The 18,096-nt window shown below is 37.0% G+C and overlaps 1 protein-coding gene and 1 pseudogene across 1 annotated transcript in view; one reads left to right on the forward strand and one right to left on the reverse strand.

Annotated features, from left to right (window-relative positions):
* Positions 1 to 1,434: 1,434 nt before the first annotated feature.
* On the reverse strand, positions 1,435 to 10,948 carry LOC138223342 (cytochrome P450 2J2-like; annotated as a pseudogene).
* A 122-nt stretch (positions 10,949 to 11,070) lies between these two features.
* Positions 11,071 to 18,096, forward strand: part of LOC138223343 (von Willebrand factor A domain-containing protein 7-like) — a 46,269-nt gene continuing 39,243 nt past the window's right edge. The window contains exons 1-2 of the mRNA XM_069179660.1: positions 11,071 to 11,227; positions 11,337 to 11,549. Of these exons, the coding sequence (XP_069035761.1) occupies positions 11,358 to 11,549 (192 nt within the window). The 5' untranslated portion in view covers positions 11,071 to 11,227; positions 11,337 to 11,357. The remainder of the gene's footprint in view (positions 11,228 to 11,336; positions 11,550 to 18,096) is intronic.

Here is an 18,096-nt window from a genome sequence, read left to right on the forward strand (position 1 = left end):
CTTGCATTGTGGTGTAAGAGGACACCGGGAAGGGCCACCCAGGATAACCAGCTGACCCACTATTGGAAAAGGCCTATGCAGCGAAACAAGGAGACACAGCTGAACTACATCAGGAAACGAGATATAAATGCCCCAGAAGCGGTGAGCCGGGGCGGAAGCCGATAAGGTGAATGCGTTTTGGAGGAAGTAGAGGTTTAGGATTGTGCTGGAAGGAAATAAAGAATAACGGACTACGGGATACAGTTTATGACTAAGATTTATGGATTACGACTTGGATACGGTGCGGATTGGTGTGGACATCCGGAAATTTGGATCATTTAAGGATACTGGCAACGGATATCCTTATCCAGTATCCTGGGAAAGCTAAGGTTGCTGTTGAAAGAAGTGTTAGTAGGACCAGAAGGGGTCTGTTTGCATCCTAATGCCCTAGTATAGTGATGGGCACACTATACTGTAAAAAAGGGCTGTCCTTTGGTCCTTTGGAATGTCCTGTTGTGGGTGTCCCAGGGTATTCTCCAAGATAAAACTTGATAGACTAAAGTGTAAGGAAAGGTAATGCATTTGTGATGATAAAATTGCTGGGGAAATGCATTGTTAGAAAGGCATTGTTTTACTTCTGGGTACAACAGTTAGGCTGTTTTAGTTTTGTCATCACGTGTTAGGAGTGTAAAGCAAACCAGGCGTATAGCTAGCTCTCTTTCTGGAGCTTACAATAAACCTGTGGATCAAAGGTCTCTCTAAAGAACTGGGGTAAGGCGGTAATCAAATTACCTACTGTACCCGTAAACAAGCCTTTTCAGAACACTTCTCAGATCACACATACATTTCTGTATTACAGTACCTTTTTTTCCATGACCAGTCACTCTTCCAAACAAGACTGTATTGAAAATAAAACCTATAACCCATAATCAGGTCTCAAAAAAAGAGCTGTGTTTGCTGCATCCTTTTTTTGTTGCGATTCTCAGCCTCAAGTAATAAGAGCTGTCTCATAATGCAGGGGTTGAGCTAATTAGACGACCCCCCTCTGAGTGATTTCTGGCCAGTGTTGTTGTCCCACATGTCATGTCAAGAAATGTCACAAATCAAAAGAGGCCAATCAGCCCAAGCTGATGTTTTCAAGTACATATTTGATCTAAGGATCGTATTCAACCATTTCTTGAAATGGTATCAGTTTCATCAACATCACTAGGCAGCCTGTTCCAGACCCCCACAGCCCTTATGTGTAAAAAAGTGTTTCCTACTCTCAGTTTTAAATGCATTTCCCAGTAATGTCAGTTTGTGTTCTCTGTTAGGGTTTCACTGTTGACTCTGAGGAAGTCCACTGGAGTGACTTTATCAATGCCTTCAAAGATTTGAAATACTTTAATTAAATTGACCTTTTGAGATGCTCAAGAACTTAGTATATAACCTGCTTTAACTGCAAAGTTTTTTTTTCTAATGAGAGACAGCACAGATTTTCAGCTCCTTAGGGTAAAGTGTGGATCCCATCTTAAATTCCAGGCTGGGCTCCACGCCAGGGGAGGTGGGGAAATTGTGAACCTCTGAAGAAAAGAAGTGAAGAATAGGAACAACTCCATCCGAGCCAGTTGCTCCCCCAGACACACCCTCTTTCCTAGAGGAACAGAAGGTAGTTTAGGACTTGAAAGGATTTTTCATTTTACATTTTACAGCATGGAAAATGTATCTGCTTAAAATATCTAGATGTATTATTCTTATAATAAAATGTCTAGCGTATACTGTATTAGGTTACACTAATGTTTACCTGCAGAAAATGGCATAAATGCATCCCTTCTGACAAACTTCCCATTTTCCTCTAGAAAGTGTTCAGGATTAAAATGGTGTGGTGTTTCCCACACATTCTTGTCAAAAAGCACAGAAGTTAAATTTCCAAAGATCTGTGTACCCTAAAAAAATAAATTACAACTTTAAATATTTATCAACTTTAACAATAGTACTCAAAACACTCTTAACAATAACATACAGCACAGAAAAGGAAATGATATCTGATACAAATGTCCAGAAAGGAAAGGAATCTTGCTAATGAAATTTAAATTCCATGTCAGTATCTGATATCATTACAAGCAAAACCATTATGTAATCTCTTTTTATAAGTAAAGAAAGTTCAAGATTCATCTAGAGTGATTTATTTCTTGTGACTTTATTTTAACTACTTAAAAAATCATTTCCCTATTCAATGTATTGACCTATTTTTTAGTTGAACTTTAGTACAACAGTTTCATTGTATGATTTAAGACCTACTTAGAATAAGCAGCATGCATTCTGTTAAAATACTGTACATGTATTTTAACATTAAAGTTTATTTCACTTGGAATAACAACATCCAAGAGTTAAGTGTAGTGAATTTATATAGTGTTTTAGTCACAGTAAAGTTTGCTCAGCCTGCTTGGCTGAAGGCCAGCCTCTGAGCATAGGGCAACAAGGCTACGACCCTTATGTGGAGTTAGAAGTGGTCAAGGGGCAGCTGCAAAGGTAGAAATGGGAAGGAGGAGGCATACAAAAGACATTTGCGAGGGAATTATGAGGATTTATTGTTTTTATGTTAGGAAATGATGTCAGGAATGATTACAAAGTTGGCTGAGGTTGATTGAAACTAGCTGCTGTCATTCCTCCCAAACTTTCATTATATACTCCATTAGTCTTACCTTTGGAAGAACGTAACCTCGTACAGTGATATCATTTGTTGCCATCCTGGGCAGGTTCAGAGGAACAATATTGCCCATCCTCTGGACTTCAGGGATCACAGCATCAGTGTAGGGCATGTTAGCACGGTCTGCCATAGAGGGCTGCCGTCCCTGTCCAATGACTCTGTCTATCTCATCCTGGACCTTCTCTGTAAAAATCAACAGAGTAAGTAAAGAGGAAATCTTTCAATAGATTTATCTATTAAGCATAACATGAGCCCAAGTGAGAGATCTTCATTAGACTTAATGTACTGTATATACTATGAATTTATATAGCCAACTGAGAGGGTGGTGGAATGAGACAAGTTCAGATTCTTGTCTCAACTATACTTGCCATCAGATAGAGATAGAGGGCAGATCCCCTGTTATGCAAGTAACGCCAGAGGGAGAGAGAGAATGGTTGACATTTTGCTGTGTTTTGACACTTGGGTTTTGTCCCAGAACAGACTTGGTTTTGTTGCTGGTACACAGTTTAATTATACAGTTGTACAAATCTGTACAAAGAGAGCTAGGCTTTTGTTTTGTTTGATTTTTGTGGTGTCGGTTTATTTCTCCTCACACTGTAACCTAAAGAGCTTTAACTCTGTATCACATCTGTTTGGTGTATCTGTTGTACCTTGAACAGCCCAAAAATGTTTCTGACATTCTACTCCATGTGTGATAAAATATGCTTTCCTGAAAGAAGAGCCTGCACTGAATCAACCTTGCACTGAAGACTCGGGGGCCAAGATATGAAAATGTCAATTTTCAATATGTAATTTAGACAAAAAGATCATTGCACTTGACTTACTCTGTATCTCTGGGTATTTGGTCATGAAGAGGAGAGCCCAGCATAGTGTGGTTGCTGTGGTTTCTGTCCCAGCCACAAACAGATCGAGAACACAGAAACATAGGTTTTCCTCATCATATTTTGCGTCAACATCATCTTTACTCTGAAAGTGGAAAAACAAATCCTGTTTGCTAAAATATCTTACATTTCAAAGTACTCAAAAACGAAACATTTGGACATTCCTCAGTTTTAGGAAATATTTTTGTGGACATCCTGGGAACATTCAGAAGAATATTCTATACTGTATATCCCTTGGAATTTATTGCATTTAAGTTGTGGAATATATTGTGGAAAATATTCTAATAGGAAGTGTATGGATATATCAAGATATATTGCTATAAAAGGTAAACTGATTGATAAAAACCTAGGAAGCATTATTTACCTTCCATTAAATGGGGAAAATACAAGGACGATTCTTTAATAAGACCTTAAGGATGACTAAGCTAAGCTTTAAGAAAAACATGATTAAACCAACACTGATACTTGCAAATAATAAAAATTGAGATTCATGAATTATGTGGACATAAGCCAGGAACTGCAGTAACTAAAACAAGTTATTCAATTTCTAAGTTCTGCAGTCTTATTCCTATTTTTTTCCAGTAACATAGGTTAAAAAGTTGGGCCCTAGAAATGCCAGAAGAATAATAAAAAACAGCATTATCAGACATAAATGAGGAATCTGAGAAAATGGCCACATTATAAGAATAGCAGCAAAGAGACATTACTTAATAATAATAATAAACTTTATTTTATATAGCACCTTTAAAGGTGGCTTCTCAAAGCGCTTAAAAGCTTACTTAAAAGCAAATAAGGATATCTATCTTAGCTTGGTAAGCATTTGGTTACACCTCTGTTAGACAAAAACATTTTATCAATTGAAGCGTATGTAGCAATTAATCAGAGCTAGAATATTATTACACTTGTTCACTGAATAACTGCAACACCTAAGGAATTAATACACGATGACATGGAAGACTTCAAAAGAATGACCGATACAGAATAATTAAATAATTATGTCACAGCTGTCATATATCAAGGAAGCAGCAGTTAAGATGATTGCATTTCAAAGAATAGTATCTGAAACACTGTATAAGTAGTTCTGTAGGGTATCAAGATATCAGGTGCAGATGGCTATAGTTGAAACTTTGATAAAGGTCAGGGGTATTAACTAGCAGTAGAAATCAATAGCAGCCAGGGACAGATATAAGGAAACTGAGAACTGTCAGCAAGCAAGATGATGGTGTTTAGCTGAATGGTTGACTGGGAGATTGCTAGTACAATGAACACTGGGATAGGATAAACAACACTGGGGTATACTGAGAATTAGAGTCCCCTTCCCCCTAATTTTCATTATCAACTCCGATAAACAGTCACTTTGACTTGAGGTTCCTCATTTTTTAAGATAAACTGTAGAAGTTTCATGGAAAAGCAGTGCATTTCTAGCCAACTGCTGGACTATGGCTTTGGTTTACCTTTTCAATCTCATCCAGATAGCAGTCAATATAATCTCTGGGGCAGGATGGATTCCAGTCTTCTTTGTGAGCCTGGATCTCTGATTTCACAAATGAAATCACATTCTTCCAATTTGAAAAGATAGTGTGATGAGGCCCAGGAACTATCTTCATTATTGTAGGGAACACATTATACAGCTGCACAAGAGAGAACCATTATGACACTAACATTTATGCATCATAAATCACCATGTATTTTTTTTAATTGTGTTTCCATCTGATGTATGTACCTACTTTTAATTGTGGTAAAAAGTTACAGCAATGTTTCCATGTTTCCCAGCATCTTCACATTTCTTAAGGTCTACTATGAATGTGATAGCTTTATAAAATACACAGCTAATTTTAAATTCACAGCCTTGTGATGACAGATTAAATTATGATGATGGTCGTGGTATGCTGGATTGAACTGCACAGGTTTTCAAGGGAACTGATGTCTTAGGAACATTCTGTCCAGAGAAGTTTGTCTGTCTCTTGATCTTCAATTTAACAATTCAGGGTGTCCGTTATGTAGGCCTTTTTACATACATAAAACACATTACTGAGAACACAAACCAGGGACAGTATCTAAACACTTCATTGGAAAGCCAAAGACTTTCATGGAAATGTTATTTGAATCTTCTCATAGTTATATCAAGGAAAAGAAAAACATGCTGTTTTCACCTGGGCCCACATGGTAACCTGCATTTTTAATGTTACATCAATCAAATGCAGCAGCTCCTGAAAGCGTCTGTCTGTGTACTCATACCGGTTTCCAAACACCACAGAGCAGATTATGTTAGATACAGCATTGTGAATGATGAACTGGAGATAAAAGGGCTTCCCTAAAATGGCACATAACAAATTATACATCAGTGTACAGTAATAGTACAAGCTGCAAAATACAGTAAAGTTTGACCACAGATATCCCTTTGCTGGTTTGAGATAAAGAATCAAAAGAAATGTTCCAAACAATAGGAGAGTCTTTTGGATTGTCTGTGGTGTTCAGTTTCTAGTAATTAATTAATCCAAGGATCTAATCCAGCTATTTCTTGAATAATACAGAATATTAGATGCAAGATCACGAGGTAATAGTTTATTCTAGACTTACACAATGGCACAATCCTTTAGCCCTTCATTTAAATACTTAAAAGAAGTGTTTAACTATAAAAGCTTTATATATGGTACTGAAGTTATAGTGAAAGAAATATGGATATGAGTAGAAAAATGACACTGACGACATAGCTCATTGGAGAAATAACAGCCCTGTGCAAAGTAACATGACAGTTCACCTTTGGTATAACATTACAAGACACTCACACAAGTCATGGACAATATCAGTTGAGTCAGAAACAGATACCTTGCTCATCCTCCATGGCCTCATTCAGGAACCTGCACTCCTCCACAATGGTATGACCCAGGCTCCTCTTGACCACACTGAAATTCCTTAAAGTCATTAGGGAAAATCTTCTCTGCTGCATCCATAAGTAACCATTGGATAATACCAACCCTGCATGTTGTACATTATAGATTTATAAATAGGGCCTGCACCAATGTAACGTTTGTGCCCAAAGAGATTAAAAAGCGATAATTTTAATTTCTTAGAAATGTACCTAATATCTTTCATAATCCAATGAAACATGCATTTGTTTAAGAAAATGAACGTACATATACAGTACACACAAATATATACAATACAACTGCTTTTTGAAAACTGAAAATGTATACCACTAGCACTTCATGATCATGGTCCTAATAATACCCAAAATTGATAAAGTACTTTTTCCAAAATGAGACTTCTTCACACTCACAGTTAGAACACTACATTTTTTTCTTCTTTATACTTTTAAAAACATAATTAACCTCCACCTGCTCCTTTTTACAAGCAAAAGGCTCAACAAAGTAGAGTATATTCTTAACCACAGTATTATAGTGGCTAATTGAGGGCAACAGAATTAGTGTCAGAATTAGATACTGCAACTTTGCGATTTCTACCATGGAATCTTTAATGAGTGTATAGTAAAGACCTTAGTGTATAGCTTTAGTAAAAGAATGGTCCCTGTCAACACATGAAGGGAGGTTGTAAATACCTTGTACAAAGTTGTGCTACTTACAAGTCATACAAGTCACCCAACACCAGTTCTATCTGCTACATTGAGCCACTGATTTTCTTCATCTATGTATAGCTTTTTAAATCAGATCAGGTTTGAGATGGAATGCTTATGAGCAAGATGCACATGTTCCTTATTTAAATCATTTACTGTAAATACCTTGATTTTTGGTGAGCTCATCACCCATTGCAAATGGTGGACGGTCTGTCAGACTGCCTCCTTCATGAACCAAAACCTTTTACCAGTTTATAGCCGTTTACAATAACAAAGCATGTTCCCAAACGGATGGTAAATACATCTCCATATTTTTCTGCAAGCTGAATGGAAAAGCAATTTTAAATCAAGGGGGATATCATTCATATGATATCTCATATGACACAGCTGAAGAAGGCTCCATGGCCGAAACGTTGTGTTTTTTCTCTCTTCTTTTTTTCAGCATGGAATAAACCTATTACTTGTTCCTTTGCAGCCTACGCATGCTGACGCAGCTACCCACCTGAATCATTCATATGTCATATAACCTCAATAATTGAAAAATGGTTGAACTTTAGAGCTTATAAGCTGATTTTCTATATTGAAAAGTGGAAATATAGTATTGCATTGTATAACTTTTGCGTGTGAAGTACATTAAATATTCAATTTAAATGTTCTAACAGTTAAAAGAAAAGGTGCTTTTTATAGTACCATATTTGAGGAGAACTGTAAATGCTTTTAGCTCAGCTGAAAAGTTGTGAAATACTAGAATATAATATGATAAATGATTGTTCACTAAGAAAAACAACACCTAAAAACTAAGTGTACTGAAAGGATTGTCAAGTGTTCAGTCAAAATTTGGCTTAACTGTCTTGGTGAGAGCTAAGATCATAGGAAGAGGATTAGGACCCCCATGCAGAGTTGTGAATATTTGGTGATGGTTTGATTAGAGAGTAGAGTCTATTTTAACACACTATAACTGCCAATCATTTTGACTTTTTCTGACCACTCTACTGGTGTTGTTACCGGAAAATCAGAAAAAAATACAAAAATTGTAAAAATTGTTACCAGAAAAAGTGCAATGTATTGTGGGAACATAGTTCTATGGGGAGGCAAGTTTGAAACCTCAAAATTCCCTTTTCTTTTTTATTACTTAAGCTGCACACATAAAATAAGATATCTATTTCTCTTGCTAACTCATGATTTTAGAGAATGGAACTAATCATACAGGCGCAAAATCTTAACTCTTTAGTCTACACCCCAGTCGGTCAATCTTTGAAGACCTGACATGTCTTCAGATAAGTAAAACAAACTTAAATTTTGTTAGTGGAACAGTATCATGCCTAAAACATTTTTCCTCAGACAACTGCTTTATCTGGAGAAAAAAACAAATTACTCCTTTTGGAACTGATTCAATCCAAGAATTAGTTGTAAATCGGCAGTAAGCATGTCAAATATTTTGTTGCAAAGGAACAAGTAATAAGTTTATTCCATGCTGAAAAAAAGAAGAAAGAAAACACGTTTCGGCCGTGGAGCCTTCTTCAGGTGTGTCATAAAATATTTTGTTGACAGGCCAAAGAAGTACATTGGATTTATTTTCTTTAAATAAAACAATTAACAAAGGGTGTTAAATGAGAGGAAGTTATTTTCTCCTGAGTGATTCAGCCTTTATCTTTTACCTACATTTTATGTTGATAGATATCTAAACATCTCACATGACAGGCTGCACCCAGCTTAACCTCAAGGTAACACAATTCTGAGGATCTACAATGACACAGAATGGTGTTTATGCTACATGGACTATTATTAACCTCTTCCTTCCACAGCAGTTTAAGATTCTCAAACATCTGCTAATGAAAAAAGACCCTTGATTAGAGCTATACTCATTTTCCAGTGTTTTCTCCAAGACATGTGCTGACATGGTGGCACAGCTCGGCTTGCTTTTCAGTAAGCAAAAGCAAAAATGTTCAAAAGGGTCTGCAAGCAGCGTGCAGTCTTTGGCAATGGGTTCATTTTTTCTTCCTACTGAATGAACAACAAAAAGAAAGATGTTCTTACATTCAGACACTTCACATTCACTAATTCAATAATAATAATTCACTAGGAACAAAAACATCAAAGAATTAAGCATATTGAAAGATTTACAGTACAAAGTGTTTCAGTCACAGTAAATCCTTCCAGCTATATTACTGTAACTGAGAAGGTGCTGCACTGACCATGAAGCAGCAGCAACCTGGAGCTACAGTACCTGCTCGAATGTAGGTAAAGCGAAAGTGGATCAGGGGCCAAGGAGATGACATCAGGAACAGCAGGGGAGGAGAGGAATGAACACAGGGCTGAAGTGGACACCAAGGATAGAGACACAAACAAGACAGGGTTGGAAAAGAGAGGAACTTAGACAGCAAAGGAGCAGATGGAGCACATGCAGGTACAGGCAGAAGGTGAAGAGCTGGAGATTCCTGGCCGAGACAAAAAACCCAACAACTATTCACTTGGATCAGCAAACAGGAATATCCACTCGACCTCAGGGTTATAAGTCAGTCACTTAAGCGATCACGCCACCGAGGCAGTCATGTGACAAGCACATCTCAATGGAAAGTCTTATACTACTGTTTGTGCTACAGTACATGAATGTAGTTCTACTGTAGTTCTACTGTTATTAATGTATATAGTTAATTCCCTATTAATCAAAATTTGAAAGTATGCTTCTGTTTACTCCGATATCGAGCGTATTTGCAGAAAAGCTTAAAACTACCACTTTTCTCACAAAGTACTGTATACTGTATAAACATCTAGTACAGTAACATGGTCAGAAGGAGCAAGGAGCACGTAAAAACATTTCCGAAATAACCACATGTAAGACTTTGATGCTTAAAATGTTTAGGAAGAAATGGAATACTGGTGTGTATTTTTCTTTAAAATACCAAGACCAGCAAAATTCAGCTTACATAATATGTTTATGTTCCTAAATTAATATCGTTTATGACCTTCAGATGCGTTATGCTCCTAGTTTTTTTATGCTCAGCTACTAAAATTTACCTTTAGTTGTAAAATTCCATATAAATATTCAGTTCTAAGCAGATTAAAATGTGCACAGCAAAGACACTAAATGATTAAATCTTTCTACGACCGACCAACGCACCACGAGTGCCCCTGTCGGTCATTTTGGCGCGGTATGATCCGCTATGACGTAATGATTTGCCCACGGTACGGTTTTGTACAAACACAGGGAAAACATACAAAATCTACACAGATAGCACCCTGGGAGTTGACACCAGAGCACTGTCAGAAAGCAATGCTGACCACTGTGCCAACCTGTATGAAGTATGTTGATGTAAAAATGACAACTCTATGAAAACTGTGATATAACATCTATAATATATTCTTGCATTCTTATCCAGCACTTTTATTACATTGGTGCATCTATGTAAATGTCTAGATTGTCTGCTTGTAAAATTATAATATAGAAACACCACCTACTTAATGGAGTTTATAACAAAAGTTCCGGCAAGATGACAACAACCAAGCTCAATCAGACTCAGCTGTCAGTAATTAGCAATCGCTCCTGACAATCCATTCCTCTTCCAAACGCTATAAATACCTATGAGATCCTAGTCCCTCTCACCCTTTTACATCCCACCTCCCCCTCTGCAGCTACCTCTTCGTCACCTTGCAGGGGGGTCCTGGTCTCCTTGTCCTCTGGCCGGGAGGCCAGCCCTCAGCCGAGTGGGTTAAGCCACATTTTCGCTCCAAGACGCTTTCATCTTGGGCATTCTCATTCCTCGTGAACAGCCCAAAGTTTGTAGGTCTTTCACTTTCAAACTCATTCAAAACACAATCCAGCATTTACTAGTGCACAACCAGTGCAGCAAGACAGAAACTGTAACCCATAAAAAAAATTGTTGTAGAAAGTGTTGTCACTTAGATATGCATCTGCACATTGTATAAATGAGTAACTGCAATACCATGAGGTTCTGCAGGTGTACACACCTATTGTTTTATGTGGAAATTACGTCAATCCTTTGTTTATAAAAGCAAGTATAGGTGAAAGTAAAGGTTATTCTTGTTTTGCCTTCCCACCTGCTGATTGAGAAGAGAAGACTTTAGTCCAAAGTCAGACGACAAGTAATGTATTTAATGTCTTGTTATTTAAATTCTATACTGTAACTATTGTTAAGGTCTGACATAAATGATGTTGAAATTAAGCGTTACACTTTTTTTTGTCTCTTTGCAGGTACAGCTCTGGAAAAGTGTGATGGCTTCAGCTTTGGGCTGGACTCTAGCAGCATTTTTGCTCACAGAAACTCTGGCCTTCTTTCCTGTTCCAGTCCCATTTGTAGTCAAATCAACAACTCATGCAGACATCACCCGTAGAGCCATCCTGCGCAAGACAGCTGAGGTCTGCAGGGACCTGGCCCAGGCACAAGGCAGAGACTTCATCCTGATGGTGAGGACACACATTGTTTTGTTTCTGATATATATGATCATCAAGTTCCTTAAAATTGTTGGCACACTTTAAAGCAGATACTGTATAACATTGGAAAATCTAACTTATATTGTAAGTGTTTTCATAAGTTGAACATTGTTTCTCTAAATACTTCCATCCATCCTTTCTTTTATTTTTAACACGCAATTTAGGGCGCAGGGGAGCCTGAGCCTATCCCCGCAAGCAATGGGTGCAAGGCAAGACACTCCCTGGACAAGACAGTTCATCACAGGGCAGACACACAGATGCACACTCACACCAGGGCCAATTTTCCTAGAAGCCTATTAACCTATCAATATGTTTCTGACAGTGGGAGGAAACTGGAGCACCTGGCAAAAACCCACAAGATCATGGAGAGAACATATAAACTCCCTGCAGATAGCTAACAAAGTCTAGAATTCTAACCAGGGCTTCAGCGCTGCCAGACAGAAATGCAACCCACAGTGCCACTGTGCTGCCCTTCTCAGAACACTTTTACGATCTAATTTACACAACCTGTGAAAATTAGAAACAGTATGTTCGGTGATGATTATTAAGATGCATGTACTGTATGTTGCATAAAAAAATCAACACAGATTTAGTGTGTACCTTAGTAAGTAGGTAAACTATAAAATTTAAATAACCAAACACTATTCAGGAAATGTTAAATGTTAAATGTTCACATGGCTTCTTTGTTACTGGCATGGTGGGCTTTCAGAATAAAAGAAAAAGTACTCAGAATACATAGACTATAATTTGCAAATATGTTATGTATCTGTGAGTATTTGTGCCTAAACTATTAAAAATCTTGTGACCTGGATATCATAGTGACAAACAGATCTCAGCCCCTTCTAAATCTGAGACAAATTCAGTAGAAGAAAGATAAAAAAACTTTCTCATAATAGAGCCTGTTTAGTTTTTATGGCAAATGGGAACAGAAATTTAAATCTGAAATGGGCATCCACATGTTAGTGAATGATTTGAAAATATGTCAAGGTTTATTCCATGCTAAAAACAGTTTTGGCTGTGGAGCCTTCTTCAGCTGTGGCCTTCATCACACCCGAAGAAGGCTCCACAGCCAAAACGTTGTGAAATAAACCTTACTTGTTCCTTTGCAGCCTATGCCTGCAGATGCAGCTACTGTACGCACTTGAACTTATTCAAATATGTGAATAAGAACATAAGGTTACATTTGGCACATCTAGTAGTAGTTAATTGATCCAAGAATCTTATCCAGTCAAAGTACCAGCTTCAAAAAGTGATGAAAGTATTAGCTTCAACTAAGTTACTGGGTAGGTTTACTTTTCCCATTCTCATTTTTTCCATGTAGTTTTCACTTGTTTTCTCTCATTCGGGTTTCACTGATCATCTTGAAAAAGTCCTCTGTGTTGACTTTGTTAATGTCTTTCAGCATTTTAAATACTTATATAAAGTCTCCTTGCAGTCCTCAAGACTAAAAAAAGGTTCACCTTCTCATTCTGTAAGTTAAGAACATTTCTTTAAGTCCTGGAATAAGTATATGTAGCCTCTTCTAGCTCAGTGCTCAGGAATTTGTATTTATAGGTAATTTTTACTACCTGCATGCCAATGCATTCCCGCACGTGTCTATATTAAATATCATCTGTCAGCTGTTTGCCCCATCTAAACCTTTCGGAATTTTATTTCCTGCTTCTCTAGTATTACTTAATTCTATTAATGTGATATCATCCACAAACTTGACCTGTTTACCAAATATAACAGAATCAAGATCTTTCATATACAGTATATAAGAAAGAACACTGTCATGATCATCATCCCTACTCTAGAGGGTGCTCCGACCCTTTCGTGTTTAAGTGTCATTATCCCGTACACCCGTCCCTGGATTCGCAGATATTATTTAAACCCCGTGCTCTGAAAGCTCAAGGCTCTGGACTGGAAGACGGACGCCCTCACCTAGCATCAAGTCGCCCTACGTCCGCGGCTGGCTGATGGCCAGTTAATTTACAGTTCTTCCTGCAACAATCTGGCCCTCAAAATTCTCTTTATCAGCAATTTAAATGTCGTTTATGCTAATACTTCAAATTGTAAACTGCTATATAGCAAATTTGGAAAAGGTTTACCAAAATTATCTTCACCTGTCTTGATTGTTGATTGTTCTTCATGCAGTTGTCTCATACCAAACAGTAAAATGTAATTTTCATGACTTTGTTTCCAATGGTGTCACAACCTTCCTTTTCTTAAAATTCCTATGTCCTTCTTACGTTCATACTTCAATTATATATTTGAAATGTTTTGGCTTTCTTTGTACCATGTAAAACATTGTTTTCTTGTTTGCACATAATTTATGCAGCACAGCTAGGGTACAGGAATGGATTCTGTCAGTAGCGTGCAGTACAAATGCAGCCACTCAGAATACATGTCAGTTACGAGTACCATATTGATTGTACTGCAGTGCAGTACATTCTGTGATTCACTGGCCAAAGACGATTGATAGGTGGCACTTATGGTGCATTAGATGTTAGTGAAACTATTGTTGCATTTTCATCTCTGTACTGTGCATGTTTACATCTGCTTAATATGGAATATCAATATGGTACTTTAGAACTGAAGGAAACTTTTGTTAGCTGAACATAAAAATAACCAGAGCATAACGTCTCTGAATGTCACAAACTATATTAATTTAGGAATATAAATATATTATGTATACTGTGTATGCATGGTAGTGGTAGCTTAAATAAAATGTACACAACCATATTTCACTTTCTTCATAAAAATTTTATGCATCAAAGTCTTTAACTCAGTAACTTACTGTGGTTGTTTAAGAAAAGTTTTGATGTCCTTGTTCTTACTGTATTAAGTTTATATATAAAAAAAACTATAACGTTTTAAACTTTTCTATGAACACTTGCTGTCGTTACTGCAGTAAAAATGTGTACTTTTCAGAATCCGCTTAATAGGGAATATAATATGGAATCTCATAACTAAAGAAATTAATAACGATATTAATTTAAGGATCTTAATATATTTATATGGCTAATAGTATTATATCCACTTTCTTTGTAAACATCTGCATCAATTTATTTTATCATTTTTATATATCACCATGTGTTCCACCAGTTTATTTAATTCAGTTAAAAAATACTTTTATTCATCCCAGTGGAGCAATTAAACACAAGTCTTTATTATAACAAAGTGGTATTAAAAAGACCACTGAAACTTAACTATAATAACATATCTGATCATTGTTAACAATATAAATGTATTAATAATAAATAATCATTTCAAACATTTTGTATTTTGTTCAGGGTAATTTGTTGTCTCCAGTTTCCATAGCCTTTGCTTTCTTATTAAAATGTCTATTTATGAGACACCATGTTTCAGATGTCAATAACTTTGCAAACAAATGACACAGAGCCTTTAAACCACAGGTATTTTAGTGATCTTCATTTGCGAAAATTTTCACAATTTTTATTTAAATAACATCTAGTACTTGGTTGCATTTTTAGAAACCTTAGCTTGAATGAAGCGGATCCCAGGTGTAAGCAAGTTCATAACGCGAGAATTACAGTGCAATTCAAAAGCTGCTATACTGTATGTGAAACACCTGACCTTATAAAGCAGAATAACACAAACTCATTGGGTTCAACCCTTCTTTAATTTGTGAACCTCTTTCTGTATTTTCTGTTTTGACTCAGATAAGAATGAACTAGATATGAAATTCTGTTGACAGGAGGAAAGATGTTCTGTGCTCAATAGCTTGATCACCACAGCACACATTAAGCTACATTTTTATGCATCAATCGAAGCATTCTGAAGTCTCTCAAAAACATAAAAAATGTAATATTATACGGTATGGCATAATGGGCAACTGATTCTTTCATATTTTAAATAAGAAACAATGACATGTCACCGCCTAACTTAGACATTGACTTTAAGAGCTATAAAAAAACAGGTTTAAATTTTCTCACTTTTTATGTGAGAAAAAGGGGTGATTTTTCTTCCTTGTGATCAGCTTACAATCTTTGTGTGAGCTGTAGGTTTTTCACTTTTTAATTAAACTTTTAATCAGTTTTAAATTAATAAAAGTCAAAACAATTTACAACTTGTTGTGTATCTTAATAAAGAGCCGTTTTTATATTCTTTTAACTATTTTATTGACTACACAGATCACGCCCTTACACCATTTATTCCCGCCTTCTACTCTCTCGTTCTGTTGTCTCGCGATGTCTACTCACTATACTACACCCCTTCCTTTGTTATTTTTAAAGTCCATAACTTTTCCATACAATTGTAACAATTCTATATCAACACACAGTAAGCGGTTATTAACTATTACAACAAAATGTATGTAAAACCTTCCATTTCTATTCAACACATTCAACTTTTTTTTTACAACTATTTCTATGCGAACCAAATTTTAGTTCAATATCTACTTAAGTCACTTCTAAATATCACCTCATTTCTAGAAGTCTAAGCAACATCTACATAGATAACACAAACAAAATAGGGCAATTTAACATTTGGAGAGCTAGGAAAGTCCTGTATTTTAAACTGTCTCTGTAACGAGCCGGTTTCCTGATAACCCTGCCACTTCTGGTTGTTACTTCACTTCTGGGTAAAGTTACTGGCTCTCCTACGGATGTACTCTCCACTGTCTGAGGACTCGGCACTTCCTGCACATCAGAGAGTCCTGTATTCTCAGCTTTTTTTGTTTCTGCAGATTCAAAATCAAGATCCAATGGAGTAGCGTGTCAAAGATGTTTTACATTTCTCATTATTTTTGAGCCATCTTTCACATTCACTAACTCAAAAGAGTTACAAGAGGTGTTTCTTAATAACACATAACGAGTGTCTTTGAACTTGGTATCCAATTTACTGTTGTCTAGGCCAGCCACAAACACTACATCACCGATCTTGAAGTTGTGATCCCTTGCTCGATTTGTCTAGTCTGCATATAATTTCATTTTGTGTGTGTACTCCTCATGATGTCTATGGATATCTTGTCTTTTGACTGTCCCTCGGCTCTTCTTCTTTCTTTTCCACGTTTGATAGTTTAGTCCAGATATCACGTCCAAAGATAAGATTAGCTGGGGTTTCTCCAGATGCCCTGTGAGGTGTTGATCTATAAGCCAGCAGAATCTTAGGGAGTTCCTCTCTCCATTTTTGTCCTTCTTTCACAGCTGCTCTCAAGGCCCTTTTCAGGTATCTGTGAAATCTTTCAATTTTGCCATTACTTCTCGGATAGGAAGGTGATGCACGGATGTGTTTAATTCCACAGTTAGTTGAAATGATTCAAACATCTGTCCTATGAATTGCCTGCCATTATCTGTTACTACCTCTAGTGGATAACCAAATCGTGCAAAGATGTTCATCAGCTCTCTAATAACTGTGGCTGAAGATATGTCTGATACAACAACCGCCTCAGGGTAAGAAGTATAATAGTCTATGACAGTCAATATGTTTTCATTCTAAATGGGACCTACCAGGTCAATGCCCAATTTTGTCCAAGGCCTTGGTGGTAATTCAAGTGGTTGGAGAGGTTGACCCTCCTGCATTGGCTGATTCAACACACAAGTGGAACAGTTCCTGACTAGTCTTTCAACATCACTGTCCATGTTGGGCCAGTAAAATTTGCTTCTCAGGTACTGTTTTGTACGAACCACACCCTGATGTGTCTCATGTGCTATTTTCAATGCTTGTCTGATTTTTGTTTTAGGTAACACAATCCTCTGTCCTCTTAAAAGCAGTCCATCATATGTAGATAACTCCAACCTTTACCTGTGATATGGCTGCAGTTCTTCTGGAATTGGAATAGGCCATTGTCCTTTTTCCACTATGGACATCAACAATTTCAATGTGTCATCTTCATTTGTTGCTTGCTTAAGTTCCTCAAGTGTCAGTGCATGCAGTTCATAAGTGCTGATTGAAAGCACTCTATCAACATAGGTGTCTACATAACCAGTGTCTTCTGTGTCTGGTTAAGGAAGACGTGACAATGAGTCTGCGACATTGGTTTTCCCTACTATGTGTTCAATTTTGTAATCATATGGCCGTAATCTCAATCCAAGTCTTTGTATCCTGGGTGGTAACAATGTTGCCTTTTTGGGATTGAACATGTAAATTAAGGTTTTATGATCCATTTGAAGTGTGAACTTGCCTCCCCATAAATATGTCCTAAAATGTTCCACTCCTCAAACACAACCCAAGGCTTCACGCTCTACATGCAAGTAATGCCTTTCTGTTGGGGTAAGTGAGCGACTTGCATATGCCACTGGCTTGTTCTGTCCGTCTTCTTGTCTTTGTAGCAATACTGCTCCAAGTCCTACAGGACTCGTGTCACTGATCACTACTGTTGGCGCATCTAGTTTGAAGTACAGTATGCCAGACACGGTTCAGTTACAAGTGCTCTTTTCAACTCGGCAAAGGCTTTCTCAGTTTCATTCCCACTTCTGTCCTTTCCTCGTTAGTTTTCTAAGGGGTTCTGATATATCTGCATAATTAAGAATTCATTTAATCAAAAATCCACAAGTGCCTAAGAACGAGCGCAAAA

This window comes from Lepisosteus oculatus, chromosome 16 (assembly GCF_040954835.1).
Source record: "Lepisosteus oculatus isolate fLepOcu1 chromosome 16, fLepOcu1.hap2, whole genome shotgun sequence".
Taxonomy (NCBI): Eukaryota; Metazoa; Chordata; class Actinopteri; order Semionotiformes; family Lepisosteidae; genus Lepisosteus; species Lepisosteus oculatus.